At 35.5% G+C, this 20,441-nt stretch overlaps 1 protein-coding gene across 1 annotated transcript in view; it reads right to left on the bottom strand.

Moving 5' to 3' along the window:
- The window catches only part of DNAJC1 (DnaJ heat shock protein family (Hsp40) member C1), a 106,818-nt gene that overhangs the window by 54,547 nt on the left and 31,830 nt on the right, over nt 1–20,441 (bottom strand). Inside the window, exons 2-6 of the mRNA XM_071560175.1 lie at nt 13,756–13,857; nt 12,949–12,995; nt 7,580–7,745; nt 6,592–6,689; nt 5,462–5,555 (exon numbers count right to left, since the gene is read on the bottom strand). Of these exons, the coding sequence (XP_071416276.1) occupies nt 5,462–5,555; nt 6,592–6,689; nt 7,580–7,745; nt 12,949–12,995; nt 13,756–13,857 (507 nt within the window). The remainder of the gene's footprint in view (nt 1–5,461; nt 5,556–6,591; nt 6,690–7,579; nt 7,746–12,948; nt 12,996–13,755; nt 13,858–20,441) is intronic.

Here is a 20,441-nt window from a genome sequence, read left to right as displayed (position 1 = left end):
TTCTCTGGGTAAGGGACTGATAAAAACAAAATGTGTCACCTCAGAATTTACAGTTAACTGAAAACTTTCTCACAACCACACTTAAAATAAGGATACTGAAATAATTTTCTTTGTACTAACTATTATTAAAACAATCTATAGTCTTAAAGATAAATATGGAGACCATGAACCAATTTGGGGGTTTTTTTGAGTGCAGTGTTATTGTACAATTTATATTAAAAAGAGATAAAAGGGAGTTCAATTAAATTTACTCCAACAGCTGACCTTCAATTTGCTATTTCTATGCAATAAAAACGCCAGCCATTATAGCACAACAAAAATACTCCTTCTATGGGTTTCTAGTGATTTCAATATGTTATGGTGAGAAATAATGTTATAAAAAAAGAGTTGAACACTATGATTTATATTTCTCTTTGGCATTTTTACATCTTTGCCCAAAGGCAACCTAGCAAATAAATAAGAACTACATTATTTTCTCTTTACAATCAGAAAATCATGGCTCAACCTTGAAATATTACCAGGTGTGGCGAGGCTGTGCAGCTGTGCAGAGCCCGGGTGCAGTTGCAGCGTGGCTCCCACGCCCCGGGTGCAGCAGGTGACCGGCTGTGCCCCTGCAGTGTCTGCTAGGGCTCCCATGTGCCCCGAGGTGGGACAAAGCAGCCACAAGGGGGAACAGAGGCCAGTGCTGCCAGGCCTCCCTGGGACCCCTTTCACACCCCAAGAAGCCTCACACCACAACAGACAGTTCCATTAATGGAGTGCCAGTATCGCCTCGCACACACGAGCCACTCTCGACACTACGCTCCTCTGCCACGTGTGGGAGGACATACAGAAGTGATTTAAAGAAGCTGCCACAGCACAGCAGGTAATTAAAAGCAAATTTGTTTACTGTCTTGCATTTATTTAAAACTTTTACTATGTAGCACATTTTGTCTCCAGAGCCTCAAACAATACCCTGTTAGTCACAAATTTTTTTTCCACTTGCATACACCCAGAATATGTTTTACCGTCCCCTCTCCTCTGACCTGCTTCTAAGCTTCTAATTGACCTCAGGGTCAAGAGCTTCATCCTAACTTTGGTTCTCCCAACAGCTGTGAAATAGCAAGAAACAGAGCAAATGGGCAATCACTCGTGCCACACATACTGCAATTGCTCGCTCCCCACAAATTATATCAACACTGGTGCTGTACAGTAAATTGAAACACGTCAAAACCTTGTAAAGCTGGGGAATGAAGAGACATTTAACCTTACTGAATTGAATAAATCCCTTTTCTGAAAAAAAATCTTTTTAAGGTATACATTATTGAGTGCAATAAATTTTGTTTTAATCTCACACAATTTTATGTAACGTTATATATGAAGACAAACCAACTCACAAATACATCTGCTGATCTAATCAAATCTTGCTTAAAAGCTAACTTGCCAAAGGAGATGCCCTGCTGGCAAACGCTCTTGAGTTTAATGACACAATGCCAATCCGTTTAAGGCCAAAGCTGAACCATCACTAAACAGGTGTTGAATTGTGATCACGGATTAAAAAAGAACCTGAGGAAAAAATGCCAAGAAATTAAACACCTCTGGGTCACTAGTTTGAATCTATTCCAGGCTACTAAATCAGCTACAGTAATTACCATCTGGTAGTCTACATGAAAATAAATTACTGGCCTTTTTGTTTTAATTCACTTTGTGCTACACAAAGGTCTTTATAAACACAAGTTTCAATTGTAATTGAAAGCTTTGTTGATAATCTCACTGGGTTATACACAGTGCAACTACACACTGAGCTGGAACTGCCTCCTCATCACTGCGAGCCACCAGGAGTTCTCCCCACAGCTCGCTGCAAGGGCACCTGCACTCACCAACAGCATCAGGGACAGAAGGAGGACACTGTATTTTCTTAACAAGAAACCATTTCTGTCTGAAACAAATAAAAATGCTTTCTGCTTCATTACCCTCAGGACAAGGGCTCATAATTTAGTTGGTGTAAAAATAAAGACATTCAGTGCTAAACTTCACCACGCAAATGTGGAGTTGATAGCAATACTAAGAAACACTCCTATCTTCTGCTTTCTGAAGGAAATGTTTTGTGAAGAATAATTAACAACATTGGTTAAAAAGACCACTTTTCTTAAGTTGCATGTCTGCACATCAAAAAAAAAAAAGCTCTAGTCAGTTGATTTTGAAATAAACTGCAATTCACTTGGACAGTTCTCCCACAAAAGAAAAGTACCCTTAACACAACTGTCTGGTCCGTATTGCACACGCCATTTGAACTGAAATTCTTGCACGCTACATGTAGCTAGTTTATTTCTTTCTAAGGAGAAATGTCAGTTCCATTAATCATTTTAACTGTGTTTCTGTGGGGGTTTCCCCCTATTTTTGTCATTTACGTATTTTTTTAACTACAATGCCTTCCTAGGTCATTCTCATGAGTTAACCACAAATGGCCTTACAAACAACTTTCATTCTTTTTCTGTCTTTTTACTAACCTAAATTATAAGAATTAAACTTCGTAATAATCAATGCAATTTACACTCCATCTAATGCTTCTTTCACAGCACAGGTATTTGGTTTATGATAAATTTTATGCATTCTTCTCCCTTTGCTTCTTCAAACAAGCTTAAAGATGTTTTCACCCCTAAATTTAACTAAACTAAATGTGTGGATATAAAAACCTATGTAGTCTCCCTCAAAATACAACTGTCAATAGTTTAAAAAACCCACTCATTTTTTTAGTTTCTCTCATCCTCCTCTGACCCATTATTCTTCCAGTTTCTTGACATAAAACGCAGGCTACAATAAAATGGCACAGGCCATCACAAGGCCATGCAAACAAAGCATTTTTCTTCAGTGAAGGCCCACCTTAATTATTTTAAGTGCCTCCTTCTGAAATCTGACATTTTGAAGGAGGCAGGGAAGTAGGAGAAAGACACTCAATTGGATAAATGAGAGCCAGGCATGGGCAGAAGCCCAGCAACCTGAATCCTCAAGACAGAGCTGTTGTGAGTAGAATATTCACATTAACTAATGGGGGGAGAGATGGATGCAAAGTAAAAGGAATTCAATATGAGAACTGAGAAAAAGTTTAAATAGACCTCTCCTTGTATTTTTTGTTTTGTTGGTGTTTTATTTGTTGTTCTTGTTCTTCTTGGTCTGGTTTTGTGTTTGGTTTGGGGTTTTTTTTGATAAAGTTTCCTCTGAGGAAGAACTTAGGTACACAAGCAGGTGGTTTCATTTCCTTAATTTGAGGAAACAGTTCAGCTGTTTCACTGCCACGGCTTTGAAAAACTCAATGGCAGACAAAACGTTCAATTAAAAGCAATGCTAACTCTTACCCTATTCTGTCCCAAACAGGGTTCATTTAAATATGGATGCATTTTTAGAAGTTCATCTACAATTGCATTAGGTGCAGGTGAATGACAGTCAGTTTTGAAAACAATTTGCTGGCTCTTAAATGACTGAAAAAATCATTTAGATTAAGGCAATAAACAACTAAAATTTGACGTGTCCATCCTGATGTCAACCACTGCAACACCTTGTTAGATAATTTGCCTGTGTAACCTGGACATACAACACTACTCAGTATCTGCAGGATCCTTCATCTGCTAGAAAAACTATTGTAGTGATTCTGCTCACACTAAAAGCACAAAATACTCTGCAATCTCAAGCCTATGTTAGTGTACTATTCAAGAGAAAAGCACTTATATTCAAATCAGGATTGCTGTACCAGGGTATAGTATTAAAAGTATAGGTAAATTTTTGCTCTATGTTGGTAATTGCAATTAAGGCAGAACTTGCCAAAACGCTAAATACAACTCAAAAAGAGCCCAGAGACGTCTCTCAGTCTGGGGAGCTACAGCCCATCAGGCATCTTTTCAGCTGTCATTTCAGAAACAGCTCCAACATGGGGTCATTGCCGCTCTTACACTCTTCAGAAGAGGCAATACCTATTTAAGTCTTGTTAACTAATAAGCTACAGTAATTTATTTCAGTCACCTGAAGTCTTGAATATTCTTGATACTGAAGATTCCTTATGGTCCATTGCATATTAACTCACATAATTAGCAGGTCACATTGAACACATTAAACTATTCTGACAGACATAGGAGCTGCTTTTTGAACAGCAAATCTGAAATCTGTTATACTGATTTAACACTCTATCTTAGTATCATAAAAATTTTAAGATGCCCATATAAAGTCCTAATTTCAAATTATTAATGAATCTTACTACAGTCTCTATTTTTTAAATATTTTGCAATCAAGGCAAAAGAAAAAGTACTAGAACGACAAAGTTTCAAACACACAGCAACAGAGTTTGCTGACCTTAATTATATTCTATCTGACTCACCTCAGTGAGGGTTGAACATCAAAGCTTAATTGGGACACAACAATTGATTAAGCATAATCAATTTGCCTTAAAATATGCAAAAAGAAAGGCTTCTTTAATAAAATAGCCACACAGTTCTGATGAAATTTTTAAAAGAGGGAGAAATATTAACTTTTCCATCTCTTTGTAGGCAAAGTTAAAGGCTGTAAAAATGGACTGAAAGACCAGACTTTAATGCATTTATAACTTTTACAAGGTTTTTGCTAACAGAGTAGGAATTCTGAACTATAGGCTTTTTCTGTCTTGAGCACAGACAAAAACTGAACAATGATGCCAATTACACTACTTATAACTTCTAAATTAACACTCAATATTTCTGTAAATGAAAGTAAAATTCACCTTGCATTCCCTGATCCATACTAGAAGTGACAAGGGTATTAAAACCAAAACTGTGTATTCAAGGAAAATTAAAAGAAAGAGCAGTTGATATTAAAAAAGTTATTCTGCTATCAGTTATAACTGATCTGACATTGGCTGACTACCAGCTAGATTTTACAGTTTACATTATTAGATTAAAAACCACAATTGTAAGCAAGTCTGACACATTGATGTTCATTAATAACAACCATACCTTTGTTACTTTATCCTAGTAATTCCAGGTATCAATTTGTATCATTATTCAGTGAATTAAAGAAAGGAAACTCAATCAGAAAAAGCGATTTCACTGTTACTCCAAATTTAAATGACATATTAAAATTTTCTGTAAAAGTATAGCATTGCTGATTTGAGATAGAAGTACTTCTATTAACATCACTTAAAAGACATTGCTATTCCTAATGAGATGGATATATATCACTCCTCTCCAATCATTTATTCTTGTAGTTTTGTCTAACAGAAACTGCTTCCCTAGCAGCTTAAGATTAATATCCATTTAGAATATATTCATATTCCCATGAATTTATGGTATTAAATTCGTCTTCAAAGAGTAATTTATATATATATACAAACACACATACATATATGGTATGTGCTTGAGCCAAAAAATTGATTAAGAACAAGTGTTACACATCTGATTATACATAATAACACCATCAAGAAAAATAAACTAATACAATTTAAAATCATTACTATTACCTGGAATAGCTGAGGTAAAGCTTTCACTGTGAGACAGAACCATATTCCCAGCTTGCATGGGAGTAAGTCATGCCATTGTGGTTTGTCCAGTATTCTGCAGACAAGTAAAATTGGAGGTTTTCCACTATTGCCAAATAATCCCAAAGCCAGAAATTTCCCATTATACTTTACGAAGATAACTATTTGCCAACTTACATAAAAATGTCTAACTATATAATATTCAAAATACATTGTGAATATTAAATTCAAAATATATAACAGTTAACTTCTAATCACTGCATCAGGGCATTTCTTTAGGAAAATAAATTCATAACCCACATAATCAGTTTAATAAAAAAGAACAGACCAAAAAGAACCCTCAAGCCTCAACCAAGTGTTCACAAGTGCTGACAACCAGATATGAAGACTGTAGCATAAACAAAACAATACATAAAAATTAATGTCATTTGCAGTTCACTGGAGCATTACTCACTGATGTCATCAGGAAAGACGACAGGCAAAATAGGCTCTGATCTCCATCCCTCATTGATCCAGTTCATGCCCCTGCTGTGTGAACTATTTAAACCCTTTATTTCTTTCTATGAATCAATAGAAGAAACGGTGGTATCTTTTGGAGTGTCCTGAAAGTCACTATTTCCCCATGTGCTACTTGACAAACAATGTGTTAGAAGAAGTCTTTGCCACCATGCTTGTTTTTAAGTTAATCAGATAAAAAGCATTTAATTAGACAAGCATTAAAACCCCAAAAAACTCCTTGCTTGCTATAAACAAACTAAAGCTCAAATACATTGAAATTCATTAACTGTAATCAAAGGCAAAAATACAGATGGAAAAAGTAAAATCTTCTAAAATCAACTTGTGGATATAACACCCTTTGACAAGCCAGATACCATTAATTCAGCTTTACTCTTTCAATTATTGTTGATCTGCTGGATAAACACCACATTTATTTACAAATCAAAGCATGAAAACACATCTACACTTGCACACTTTATATCAGCAATGGCTGTTACTACAAATACAGTTACTATTCTCATCAAATATTTCAAAGATGCAAAGAGAAAATTATAGAACTAAATCAGTCACCGATAAAATGTTTTAAAATGCAGAAAACGAGAGCTCCTTCCCACCTCTCATTTTTGTCTAGAGCAGCGAGTTTGGCTTCATCTGTACTCCTGATGCCTGTTTTTTTCTTCTTCTCCCTCTTTTTTCTGCTAAGCAGTTCATCCTTGATGTAGAAAGAACTACGGTTACAGGTTATCATTAGCATGTAAACCACAAATGTTACTGGGACTCTTCTGTGAAGGGTAAACAGTAGAGTAGCATTTATGCAAATGTATCTGGGGTCCTACATGATTAAGTAAAATGATCTATCTTAACAATAACTGTTGCCATGGTATCCAGTCTTTAAACACACATGAAGTCCAGTTCTGTCACTCATGTGTATCTCCATAGCAATCAAAGTTTTCTAAGAGGAGAAAGCATTCAACTTGCCTCCTTTCTCATGCATCAACTTCAATAATGCAGTGGAATATAAAAAAAGTAAATAGATGCTAATGTATGAATATTTTTCAAGTTATGCTAAGTTTTTTCTCCTAGTCTACTAAGTGCAATAGACTTTCATATGACAACAAAATTATCAAAAAATAATGTGGTTTATGCTGCTTACCAACTCCATTAACGAAAACTCAAAACAAAAAAACATTTAGCTAAGAAGAAAGGCAAAGCAAGTATGACTTTTAAATTAATAAAACCTGAATATTTTTAAACACCATTTAGGAGAAGCTCAGGCATGACTAAAGCAGCATATTATTCTGTATCAACAAATGATAAAAGACATTTTATTTCTCTTCTCCCTGTCAGTTAAAAACCAAAGGACTATGTCTTGCAATTTATTAACAATTCTAGAAAAATTAAGTAGTTTTCAGATTATTACTATTTCTGAGAGGTTGAATATCTCATTCTGTGATTATCACCATTTTAAATATAATCCTTTTAAAATATGAAAAATGCAAATTCAGACCAGGGAAAGTGCTAGAGATCTCTGTAATATGCAAACTTCTGCAGGAAATTCAATACTAATAATTGAAGCAAGTTTGATTTATTACCAATACTTACCAGCTGTTTTTCCAGGTAGATCGACCAAACCACAGCATAATGACCCACTGTGAGTATAATGAACAAGAGTAATGCCAGCTCAGCATTGCTCATTTTTCTCACCCGCCTGTAGTAGAACACAGGCTGTCGCCAATCTGGTAGTCCATTGATCAGAATATCATCATACCTACAGTAGCAAACATAACATGCTTTCATGCAGAGCTAAAATGAAACAAGCCAAGCCATCCAATCATCAAACAAAAGATAATCCACAGAGCGCTTGAGTAGTTCACACACAAAAGATCATTTTGTAATTTTTTACACTTTTTTTAGAGAGCAATGCCTTGTCTTGTCAGCAGCCAGGCTTGCATCTGGAAACAAACAGCAGCCAGAACCAAACACTGGGGAAATGTACCGAGTCTTTTGAGGGTAGAAGTAATTCAACTGATCCTGCAACATCCCCCCCAGCCCTCACGGTCCTCAAACCCATCCAGGTTCATTCCCTTCTGAAACAAGAGGCTTCCAGACATGTACGTGTGTTGTACCTGCCCGGTGATCAGTGGCCAGGTCTCCATGATAGAAGTAACAACTCACTAACTACTAAATATGTAGCAAAGAACAAACATCTCAAACACTGGAAACCCTTTTTTTCCTTTTACAAATTAAAACCACAAGTGCTGGGGGAGAGGAGAGGTATTTTTGCTTTTTTTTTGTCCTTTAGTAGCACGATACCCATTAGGTAAAAACCCAACAGACTTAACATCCATTCTGTGTAAGTTAAGAGTTTAAGTTAGAGGCTTGGTATGGATGTTTGAAAACAAAGTTCACTACTTTTTTATTTTCTATTTGAAAAGCTGTCTCTAAAATAACTCTATTTTGAAACTGTTCAATTTTACTAACTACAGAAAATGTATTCTGATAAATCATCTGTTTTCCTTCACACAAATGTCTTCAACTATCATCGTATGTCTGAGGCCTTTTATTTACAGTATATCATAAATTTAAAAATAAACAAACCACAGACATGCAAACCAAATTTTTTATTAACTTTTTGGAGTAAAATTTCAAACAAAAATCTCTACAGTAAACCCAAAGACCTGTATGTTCAAGATACACAACCTGTTAATCTTAAATTGAACATAACTCGTTACATATTCTAATCACACCGTTTCCAGAATTAAATCTGCACTGAAAGGCCTAATTTGGTGCAACACATTGACCAAAATATTTTAATTAAAAATATTCTGAGTTAGTCGCAGGCCTAATTACAGGAATAGAAATAGGGCCTATATTGTCATGCAGGTCAGTAGAACTCAGTAGTAGGTTTTTCTCAAGTAAATTGACCAATCCAGGAATAATAGCGCAGCTGCTAAACTGCCAGTCTTGACATGTAAATCAATTTAAATGCAACAACTGCACTAGCTACTTTGATAGTTATAAAAATTGATACCTCGGAGATGTACTAAAAAAAAAATCCACAAGCAAACTCATTTTTTAAGCAGAAAAAGAGGCAGAGGTTTTCAATTAAAAATACACTTTAATTTAGTGCATATCTAGAAAAGCTGACTTCTGATAAAACATTTGTTCAAGTTGTCATCGTTATTTCTATGCAAAAGATTTAACACCTGGGATTCTTCTGTGTTCTGAAAGTTATGAGAAGTAAAATTCATATTACAAAATTCTATCTTCCATGACAACTATAAAATACTAAGATAAATATCCACTATTGTAAAATTTTAACCAGCAACTTTCTTCCTTTCCCAGTAAGTCAGAATGAATCAGCTACCGATGCCTGAACAAAAACTCTGCGCAGAAAAATTGCTTAGGATGTTATTGCAAAACTAAAACTTCTACTTTACTTTTGTTTAAGAAATAAGTAGAAGTTTTAGCACTTAAAAAATAATAATGCATTTACAAAATATTTTAGCGATAATAGAATATTTTAGAAACAAAACCATTTTTCAAATAAATCAAGTTGATAACAAGGTTTCACGTAAGATGTTCTTTGAAAGCTTCAGAAAAATATGTGTAGAAGCAAGTTGGGGTTTTTTTAATACTACTATAAATTTACTAAGCAGTTGCCCTTCTTGTCCACTAATGGTTGTTAAGTGATGTACTGAAAAGCGGCTAATGCTTAAATAAGGTCCGTACATGCTGATGGTAATAACACAGTAATACATAAACTGAGATTTCAAACTGATGTTCAGCAACCACATTTCATTATAAATTATCTGTTGAGAAAAAAAAAATAAACGAAGACAGCAGAGTCTCTTGCATTAAGCGCTTTAACCAGCACTGGGTATTTACTGGGCCGCGGCCGCTGCTCCGAACAACAGTCTCCAAGGATTAAGCCTCGGAATCAATGCCCTATTGATTTTACTATCAATGAGCATTATGGCTCACACGACTGGCCATTTTAAGGGAAGATAGCTTCTATTATAACCCACTTTTTAGAATATATACTGTTAAAAGATAAATCACTGTTTTCAATGGTCATTAAGCTCTGTATTTGAAAAATAAAGATATCAATGATTTTTAGGTTTTCAACTGGAAAATGATCCTACTCAAACTCAGAAGCTTCCCATAATTTTTAAATCTTGAGTTTCAAATTCAGGATGTGGATTAATTAAAAGCAAGTTTCTCATTAAAGGATTTCTTTATAGAAACTTATATTAACTATGAAAGACAGTTAATCTGTGTGCATCAAGAACTACATTGAAAATTTAATTGCAAAGCATTCTTTTGGCAACCTGTATTAATTGTAAATCAATATAAGAAAAAAAACAAGCTGAAAATACATATCTGCAGTATATTTTCCTAAAACACAAGTACACAGAATACAGCACATTTCTGACGTGTGTATCCCTACCAGTTGTCTCCAAAACAAGCTGCAAAAAACCCAAAGCACCCAAACAGAAACAAAACCACAAAACTAAATTCCCATTTAGATGTGTGTTAAATATTTATTTTAAAACTCAGGACTTATTAGTCTTGCATGAACAAGTAACAAATTGCAAGATTATTAAGATTTCTTTTTTTCTGTAAAGTTTCATGAAATAGTTTTTAGAGCTTTGTGAATCAATTACATTGCAAGGAAAAAAATCCATTAACTGCAGAAACTAATTACAGTATCATCTATTTCAGTATCACTACAACTCACTTTTCCCTTTAAGAGAGCCACTGCATTTTGTATTTCAAATAATTTCAGAGATCTGATATGGTTTATATCCTCTAACCTTGAATTCATGAGATCTATTCTGTTCTACAGGAAGATTGCACTGGCACTTTTTATTGTGAGGGGGCTTTTTTTCCTCAAGCAGTTAAAGAAATCCAGTGCAGCATCAGTCAGAACAATTTATACCTATGAATAAAGACATTTAATTATAACGAGAACAAAGATAAACACCTTTCTTACTCTAAACAAGTATATCTTGATTCCTTTGCAAATGCTTCCTGTAATCAAGCCCACATCGTTATAGAGGATAGGCCTGGTAGGTAAAAAACACTCCTTAAAATGGTAAGAAACAATGAGATTAAAATCTAAGATTTTTGCCTAATTACAATTAACAGAAGTGCATAATACTATCCAGTTTTCATAAATTAATCAAAGGCTAATAAATTGATTGAACAATAAATGCACCTATTTCTACACACCCTAAAAAACTTTTCTGTAGAATTTTACACTCTAGTGAAATACACGGTACATATGCAAAACAAAAATTTGTGCTCTGCTGCATGGATGCTTAATTTAATGTTAAACAGAGCTACATCTAACAATAAACATCTGTGCAACATTGCTTAAGTATTTGAATGTTTTGATTATGTATCACTCACAGTGTGTATGACAAAAGAGTAACATGTAACTGTATTCTGAAGTATTAGTGCACTTCACGAGCAACTACCAAACTCTCAAAAATGAAAACCACAGTTTAAAGCTCTCTACTATAATTATAACTCGAGGAACTGTAACATTTTAAGAAAAGCATCTGCCATGAGATAAAGTAAAAATTCACTGATGGTTTTAGGAAAATAATTTCATACAGCTGGCCAACAGATCTGCCTTTTTAGAACACTGTTTCTGTATCCACACAAACAATTACCACCTCTGACACTCACCAAGACATGGAGAAAGGGTTTTATTGTTTCAAAAGGAGTTCAGCACTCTCTCATACAGTGTAGGACCTTATTCCCACCCTTGCTGGTTCCTGTCTCTGTGGAGACACACCAGGAGTGACGCTGCATTTCATCACTTTGGAGATAAACAGGAAGAAGCAGGTACAGCTGACTTCACTGTACAGAAGCAGAAACTGCAGCTCACTCTTCTCTTGGTGGTGTAAACCCATGTCCCAAAACATTCAGGTACCTGCCTGTGAAGGGATTCCCAGCTCAACTGCCAGAATTCCTCACCAACTAATCTGTAAGAAATGGGGGACTCTTTCCATCTCATTCCCACCCTGTCTTCTGGACAGGTTAAAAAAAAGAAGGAGAGGAGAAAAAACAGGAAAAGAAAAAAAAACAAAAGAAAAAGAAATCTGACAGAAATCCCTGTTACAGTGTCTCTGGAATGAGAATAAAACTGACTTCATAAGCCCTGAGAAACAAAGGATGTAGCACAGATTCTCCCCAGGACATGGGCACGACAACAAACTCTGAGCCTCTTCCACTAAGTCCATCACCTCACACAATGCAAAGCCAAGCTCAACATCTGAAACAGAACGATTTCTCTCCCCTTTCCTTTGCTGTACAGTTGCAAGGAATTCTTAAGTTACCATAGAGCAGAAACAAAACTACAGGGGGAGCAGCTCTTATCACACCCACTAAGGATTTGTATCAGTGACGTGCTACAACACCACCTTACAGGACACAGACCCAGACACCCTCCCTTTGCGAGCTCAGCTCAGAGTTCATCATTAGACTGTGTAATCAACCTGATCAATAAAAGTTTTCTCAGAGCAGTATGACCATGTAGCTCAGCTCAACATGTCACTTCTAAACTCAGCATATTATTTCCAGAAAATTCTCTGATGGTAAATGCTGTTTAATCCACCATATTTATTCAACTATAGAATCAGCAACAACAGAATTCCTCCAAATTCCATAATGGAATTAAGTACCAGAAGGGCAATAACCTTAAGTGTATGTAAACAATATTAGCAACAAAAACTTGCGAGGATTTGGAGGATAACTCACTACGTGGTCTGAAATCACATAACTAACATCTTTAAAAAACTTTCCTTAAGTGTAACTTCACAACAAAATTCTCTTTAGAGGGATGAAACAAAAAAAATACAATTTCCAAAATCATCTGAAATGTTATAATTAAATCAAATAGGACTTGAATATAGCACTGCTATAATGCATTATTTAAGAACCTGTGCAATTTAACTCACCTCTGCCTCCTTTCTTCATCCTTTAAAACCTCATAGATGGCAACCAACTACAACAAAAAAAGACGAAAAAGAAAACACACAAACAAAAAGATTTTACATTATGATTGAGATTATAAAGTTTGATTAGTAGTATATTTCCACTCGCCAATGAATTACCTTTTCCAGTTTTCAATCTTGCCTACAAGAGCAAGAAGCACATCCAGTATGCAAAAGAAACAGTGACACATACAAAGTGTCACAGACACAAACAAGCAACTCCTACACAAGACTTTTTTCCCCTTCTCACATCCGTCAAACTGAGTCTTGTTTCAATTGCACCTTAAAAATAGGTATCTTTATTTCAACCTCAAGATCTTACTGAAATTAAGTAGCTTTATTTAATCATCAGAGGTACATTAATTTTAAAGGTAGAGCTAATTACTAAGTCAAGTTATTTCACCCTATAAAGCATGAAAAGATGAAGATTAAATATCTAAACCAAAGTATTTTCATGCAATTATGCCTACCTAGGACTGATCAGAAATTTTCCACGCTGCTTTTGAAAGTGCAAAACATTTTCCTCCTAAGAGTGTAAGGATTAAGTTCAAATTATATTTAATAAACAAGTAAATGCTAAATATAAGTTATTCAACAAGGTAATGCCAAAAAAGTGGGTTTATTTTTAGTCTAGCTACATCAAGGAAAGTGTAATGCAATGTTTAACTTATCAATTTCAAAGGTGCACTATTGTTCTTACTAAAATGACATCATTATAAAAATTCTGATTCTATTTTCCATAAATCTTTTACTGCCACACGTTGCACTTACTTGCCTAAACTGTGTCTCTGCATTTTCATCTTTATTCTTATCTGGGTGTAAAATGAGCGAGAGCTTTCGGTACGCTTTCCGAATGTCTGCAGAGGAAGCATCCTGGAAAACATGAAAACAAGGCAAATTGTCAGAAACTGATCCCAGAACTTTGCTAAGATCTGAAGGCAGCAAACCAAGTGCAGGAACCAAGAAAACGTAATTTGAGACATCTCACAACCAAACCTGCAACCACCCCAGCCTAAATGACCTAACAGGCATTCAGTCCAACTCATCTTTCCTCTTAACTCCCTTCATTACCAGACATCCATTACAATGACACTTGCCAATACTTCCAAACACTTCCTTGCCTTAATACCCAACCCGGGCACCTTCTGCACCATTTAAAAGTTCAAATGAAAACTGGAAATTATTGCATCTGCATATCTTCAAGACAGACATAATTTCAGCAAATTATCATGCTCAATTTCCCAAACTCAGGACTTGCTAAGAACTCTTCCCTTATTAATATTTACATGCAATTCACTCCTAATAGGACTTCCATTCAACCTCAGCTTCACCATGTCTAAAGAACTGCATTTTTCTAAAGTAGCTTCAAATTGCAGAGTTGGAGCTTTGCTGCAGTACTGACATCAATCTGTACCTTAACCAGTGTAAGAACTGCACACATTTGAGGAGAAAAAATAAAACTCAAACCATAAAATGATGCACCAATTTAGCTGCACAAATGCAAATTTCTGAATTTGTGACTGCTGTTTATTATATGCTCCAAAGATATCCAGAAACAAAGATATCAAGAGTTGTATTCTATATTATATGGGTGTTACCCTGACTGGGAGATCCACAAACCGTCACATTTAAACATTCTATTACTACCATGTTCAAGGCAACATTTTAGAAATCAGCTGTTTATCTGACAATTTTTATTTCTTGATTTTATATATATTGTTCCTAAGTATGGTCTCTCTCTCAAAATTACAGTGTCAATGGGGATTAAAAAACCACTGAAATCCAGATCTGAATTAGCTGTGGAACAGAGCTGAAACAAGACAATAATTAATGCAATACTGTAATTAGTCTGTCAAGCTTTTTATAACAAATCATTATTTTTATTTTAAAATTTTCAGTTTTATAACATGAGACTATTACAGTGCTGTATACAAGTTTGGGCCCAGAGTGAATAACAGAGAAAGACAATGAGGGGAAGGAGAAAAGCAGGGGAAAATCCAGAATTTGGAAAATTAAAATTTTATTTTAAGGAAGTTGGTATTATTCCCTAATACAAGACCGAAGTGTCCATAATCTCCTGTCAGTCAAAGAAAGGACCTTTTATTACTCAGTGGAAGATTTCTCCTGAAAAGACCACATATGCACTTTTTAATTTTTCCAGTTTCCACAGCTACTCCTAAAGCATGTGTGCACCAAAGCAGAATTCCTCTGCTAAACTAACAGCTTGCTGCCAGCCTGATTACTGACAATGACTTGTTTCATATTGCCATTGTTTTATAGGTTTTGGGGTTTTTTTGGTTAAGGGGAAGGAAGAGACAGTGACTAAACATCTATTCTAAGCTTAAAGAAACATTAAATTCTTGAGATGTGACTTAAGTGAATTATATGAAATAAACATGAAAATGCCATGTAGAAATATCTTTTACAAGTTAGGGATTGAGACCATGATAGTCTCAAGAAATGAGTACCTCCAGACTGTGTATTTGGGATAAACCACAGTTTATTCCTTCTCTGCCACACACAAGCTCTGCAGTGCTCTTCCAATCACTTCAAACAACAAACAAGCAAAAAAAGTTACAGCGTTTTCAGTTGTATCTGAAGAATTTAAACTCTGGTTTTATTTGGGAGCAGCAGATTATTTGTGTAAAGGATCAGGACAAAAGATAGTTTATATGTTTAATGCTTAAGCAAAGCAAGAGATCCCAAGACAACTCTGAAATAATCAAGCAGCTTAAATATTTATGTTACTTCACCTTGAGAAGTTGAAACAAAAATGTATAAATTCACAAAACCAAACTGTTCATCTTAGTTACCAGAAATAATGTAGAGATTGTTTTGTTTCCCCTCATCTACCAACCCCATCAGCCACTTCATACACAACATGGCCTTGTCTTCAAACAAAACACAGTTATTTAAACACTCCTACAGCAAATAAAACAGAGGAAATAGTTTCCTGCCCATGGTTTTAGCTAAACCATTAAAGTGATCTTTATCAACACATCAGCTTATTGTAATTAAGCCTCTAAAAGGTTGAAGAGAGTACAATGGTATCGATAATTAAATATGGAATGTTACTGTAAATTATTTCATTAAAACTGGCACATATGGATTTCTAAAGCAGTAACTCTGCCTGCTAACCGGTTCTTCACAACACCGGCAAACACAGGACAGAGGAATGTTGCACGTTCCAAGCCTTCTGATAATTAATGGTACCTAAGGACTGGTACCTAAGCTGGGCGTCTTCAGGCAACATTCCAGATCCTCCAGGACCAGCCCTGAACAAAGTGGTTGGTTTTTGAGAAAAGCCTCTCGTCACAAAGAACTTCCTAGCAGTGTATGACTCTAAATAAGCTATAAAGAACAATTATTTCCAAAGTAATAAAGAAACACCTCCCATGGTGAAATCACCCAAGAGACGATCATTTACAGCCACTTGACTCTCTTGGCCACCTTCAGTAACACTTCCATAAAAGCTCAGCAACCAAACACAGAGCTAAGAGCCAATGCTTTCTGCAGACTAAGACACTGTTTTATGTATCACAGCAGAAGTCCAAAGACTAAAGAAAGCCATGACCACACTAAGGTTTTGTTTGTTTTAAAGAAAAAGCTCAGGAAACATGTTGGATGGCTTTAGGAATCTTGAACTCAGTTACATCTAGGGAGGGAAAAATAAAACCTGTATAAGGCACCTCAGTTAACAGCAGCAATGTAATGTTGTAATGTTGTTGTAATGACAGCAAGTGCATTCCCTGATTTCTCCAACAGTGCTTCAGGTTGGCAGGTTTTGCCACCAGTTAAGGCAAATGAGCCTGTCACACTGTCTCCCTCATGTGGCTACAAACATCTCAAGCATCACCCTATTTCTTGACAACTATCCTTCCAAAGCAATAGTTCCACTATACTTTCAAGGTTGGGCATCTCTCTGTTTTGTGCTAGAACTAGTTCTCAAAAATACCAAACTGCAAGTCTATAATTAGGTAGCCCACAGTCTGGCCTCTTATGCATGCCAGTATTCAAGTATTCATGTGGGAATTTTTAAATTCCTAACACTTCATTGAACAGAGTACCCATATGTCTAGTTACAGGACCTCCAGGTACAAGTTAAAAGTTCAATCTTCTACATTTTTTCACATGGATCCCTTACACTACAAACAAGCATTTTAGCACACAAACAAAATTACCCTTTGAAGAAATCAACAGATTGTCAGAAGTTGAACACATTTCTTAAGGTTCCCTGCTGTACTTTTATTTTTTTGTCTAAAGGATGCTATGTGTCAGATTCAGAGGGTGGGGAAGAAGAGGAAACATTCTTCTCACTATTTATGACATCTACTTTTGGCAGCTTGTTTAATTCAGACAATGAAAGACATATTAATTTTTATTTTACTCAGCATCATTTTCATATTCTCTAGTACTACCTAGAAAAGTTCTATCATTAGACTACAAATATATAAGTAGAAACACAAAAGGATATTTTCACAACAAAAAAGATAAATAAAAAATTTACATGGGCATTTGTCCTCCATTCTTTTAAAATTAAATTCTTGCTGAAAATGCACAAAGATTCAAATCTGGTCTCCTATTCTGTCTATACAATTTCAGACTCCCACTACAGAGTTCACTTCCATCTTTACAATAAATACAATAACTGATGTCGCACAGAGTACAAGTGTATTACTCCACTGTCTTCTACTCCTAATGTAACTATGATTACTAATGAAGCTAAAAAAAAAGCCTCATTGTGGTCCCAAGACAATTCTTGGTGAAAACATAACATACCAGATATTGCCATAGGCAAACAGTGATTAGGTCAAGGGGAAAAAATAATCAATGTCTACATAGTTTTCACTTACCAACATACACAATTCAAAACCTAAATTGTTCCCTTGAGTGCAATGCAGTTACACAACAAGACTTAGTTACTTACAATTTAGCAACTGCTTCTAACGCAGTAAATGTGCTCAATTCATCTTGGGTTTTAAATATGCCTGCCAATGTTTCCAAATAGGTGGCAGTATCTTTATTAGCAATGGCAATGCACATGGTCCAGGAAATAAGTATGCAGATAGAAATCACATTTCTGTTCACTTGCAGTTTGTCCAATTGCAGTTAACAGGCGAAAGGAGCAAGACACGGCACACTATTCCATTGCAGTGCTGCTGAATGGCTGTGTAGAATTTTCCACAGCCATGTGGCAAAAAGTGACAACTGCACAGAGCACCAGCTGACGGTATTTCAAGTGTGAATCTGTAACTTCAGTGCTGACAGGCCTTCATGAGGTCTTTTTTAGCCTTCCTAAATGATAAATCAAAGTTATATAATTCTTGTGTTTGGAATTTAATTTTTTTTAATTTAAGAGCAATTCAAATGTATATGGTTTCTTCAATAAAAATATTTCATGCAGTACTTTTGCGTAGAAGGAGTATAAAGTCACTACTTTCCCTCTGGTAACCATTAGGCACACCAGCTGAAGAATAGTACAGAGAAAGTAACAGAAAGTAAGCTTTGTAAATTTATCATCCCATATTTGTCTTCTGTGATCTGAAACTGCAGGATGCACAGGCTGTCCTACAAAATTCACCAACAAGCAGGGGCAGGTAACCAGGCAGAAGCCACCACCATCTATTAAACATTGAGTCGACACTGCTGCTTTCTACCTGTTTGTCTTCAAGCGAATTCCACATAAAACTCATATCCCTGAGTGTCAGAGAACAAACAAACACCACTTCAGGTCAACAATTAAATATTCACTGTCCTCATTCCTTAAGCAGCATCAAGGAACTCAGTGTGTTCCCCTCCTTAGTGTCTCATTCTCATATGGGGACAGAACAGTGACCGCTGTTGCTCCACAACTCTTCTGGAGGAATTCTTAGGGATGGAAACTACACAGCAGTGACCCTCCTTCCAGCCTGGTCTTACCCTCACGTTGGTTCAGCACAGGCTGACACACATCTCTTTAATACCACTCCCAGAACTGCTTCACACATACTCACTTCAACCTGATCCTAATTTAAGCATAATCAGATTAATTCCAAGAAGTACACCTGACTTTGCCAAGTCTGCACTTGGAAAAACATTTATGAGGGAAATAGAATCTTGTAGAAAATTCCAGAGGTGGGAAGGACATGCTGGCAATCCTGAAGAACACATATAGGTTACAAATATATACATATATATATATATATATATACACACATATATACACATATCTATCTATCTATCTATCTATCTATCTATCTATCTATCTATCTATCTATCTATCTATCTATCTATCTAAAACCCCCACACCTCTAGGAAAGGAAAACAAGTGTCTCCCAGAAGACCAAGCATTATCTGTGAACTTTGAGAGTTAACAGGTACCAGCTGAGTTTTGGCTTAAACTTCTCACTGCATAACCTTTGTTCAATTACCCTTCATTTTTATCGAACTTCTTTCCAAGACACTCATCTTTTCCAAGGATGTAAAATGAGTTAAACTCAAATTTGCTGCTTGTCTACAGATGAATACTCTGAGCCTGCACAGTCAGGAGGAGAGATTTGCTCTGCTGCAAACCCAGCCATGTGTCTCACAACATTCCATTAATTTAAACTGAGTAACAGCACAGCAGGGAAATACAAAGGAACTAAAAATAATGCTAAAAAGGTGTTTCAATGCTTTTTTATGTTGCTAAGTTTTAAAGCAATTCATGAAATGAAAATGAATACAAACCAGTACAGTGTATTCCTGTGAGCTTCTGATAACTGGCAGAATCCCTTCCCTGGCATGTTTGTTTCCAGGGGAGTGTGTCAAATGAAAGAAGACTCTGTTTTCAGCCTAGCATGCCAAATGAATGAAAATTCTGCTGCCTCATGCTTGAAAAACCTAAAAAAGTGTTCTCCTCAGCACATGTGCACAATTACATGGGCTTAGGTTTTCTTGACCAATTTGAACAACTGTATTTATACATAATTTTTTTCCTCTATTGAAACTATTTTAGCCTTTCACATTTTTTTTCAGAAACTGATTACTTAGGAAAAATTAAACTGTCCAAGAGAATACTGTTATGTACAACCATAAGTAATGTTTTAATATAAGCTTTCTCTCTGAGATGCAGAGAACGCTCATCAACTCAACATTTTTAGATTTACTTTTCAAATTCACAAGGTATAGAAGCTGTGAAACAACTGAAAACATTACTCAAGCCAATACTAATTTATTCAAATCCTGCCAACTGATATTTTATTTCCATTTAGTTTTCTATTCTGATAGTTAAAAAGAAAGGAATGAGTAAGTATTCCTTAATTATTTCACATGTTTTCCAGGAACACTATTACATATTTAATTTTATTCTATTTCATATATACCATTCATTGTTCATATACTTATATGTGTTGTATATATTTTTATAGCACAGATAATGGTATATATTTATATATACCTGTGTGTATTACCTTATAGGCTCAAGAAAGCTGTTTCTA

The sequence above is a fragment of the Pithys albifrons genome, chromosome 7 (genome assembly GCF_047495875.1).
Source record: "Pithys albifrons albifrons isolate INPA30051 chromosome 7, PitAlb_v1, whole genome shotgun sequence".
NCBI lineage: Eukaryota > Metazoa > Chordata > Aves > Passeriformes > Thamnophilidae > Pithys > Pithys albifrons.
This window is presented reverse-complemented; position numbering and strand designations above follow the sequence as displayed.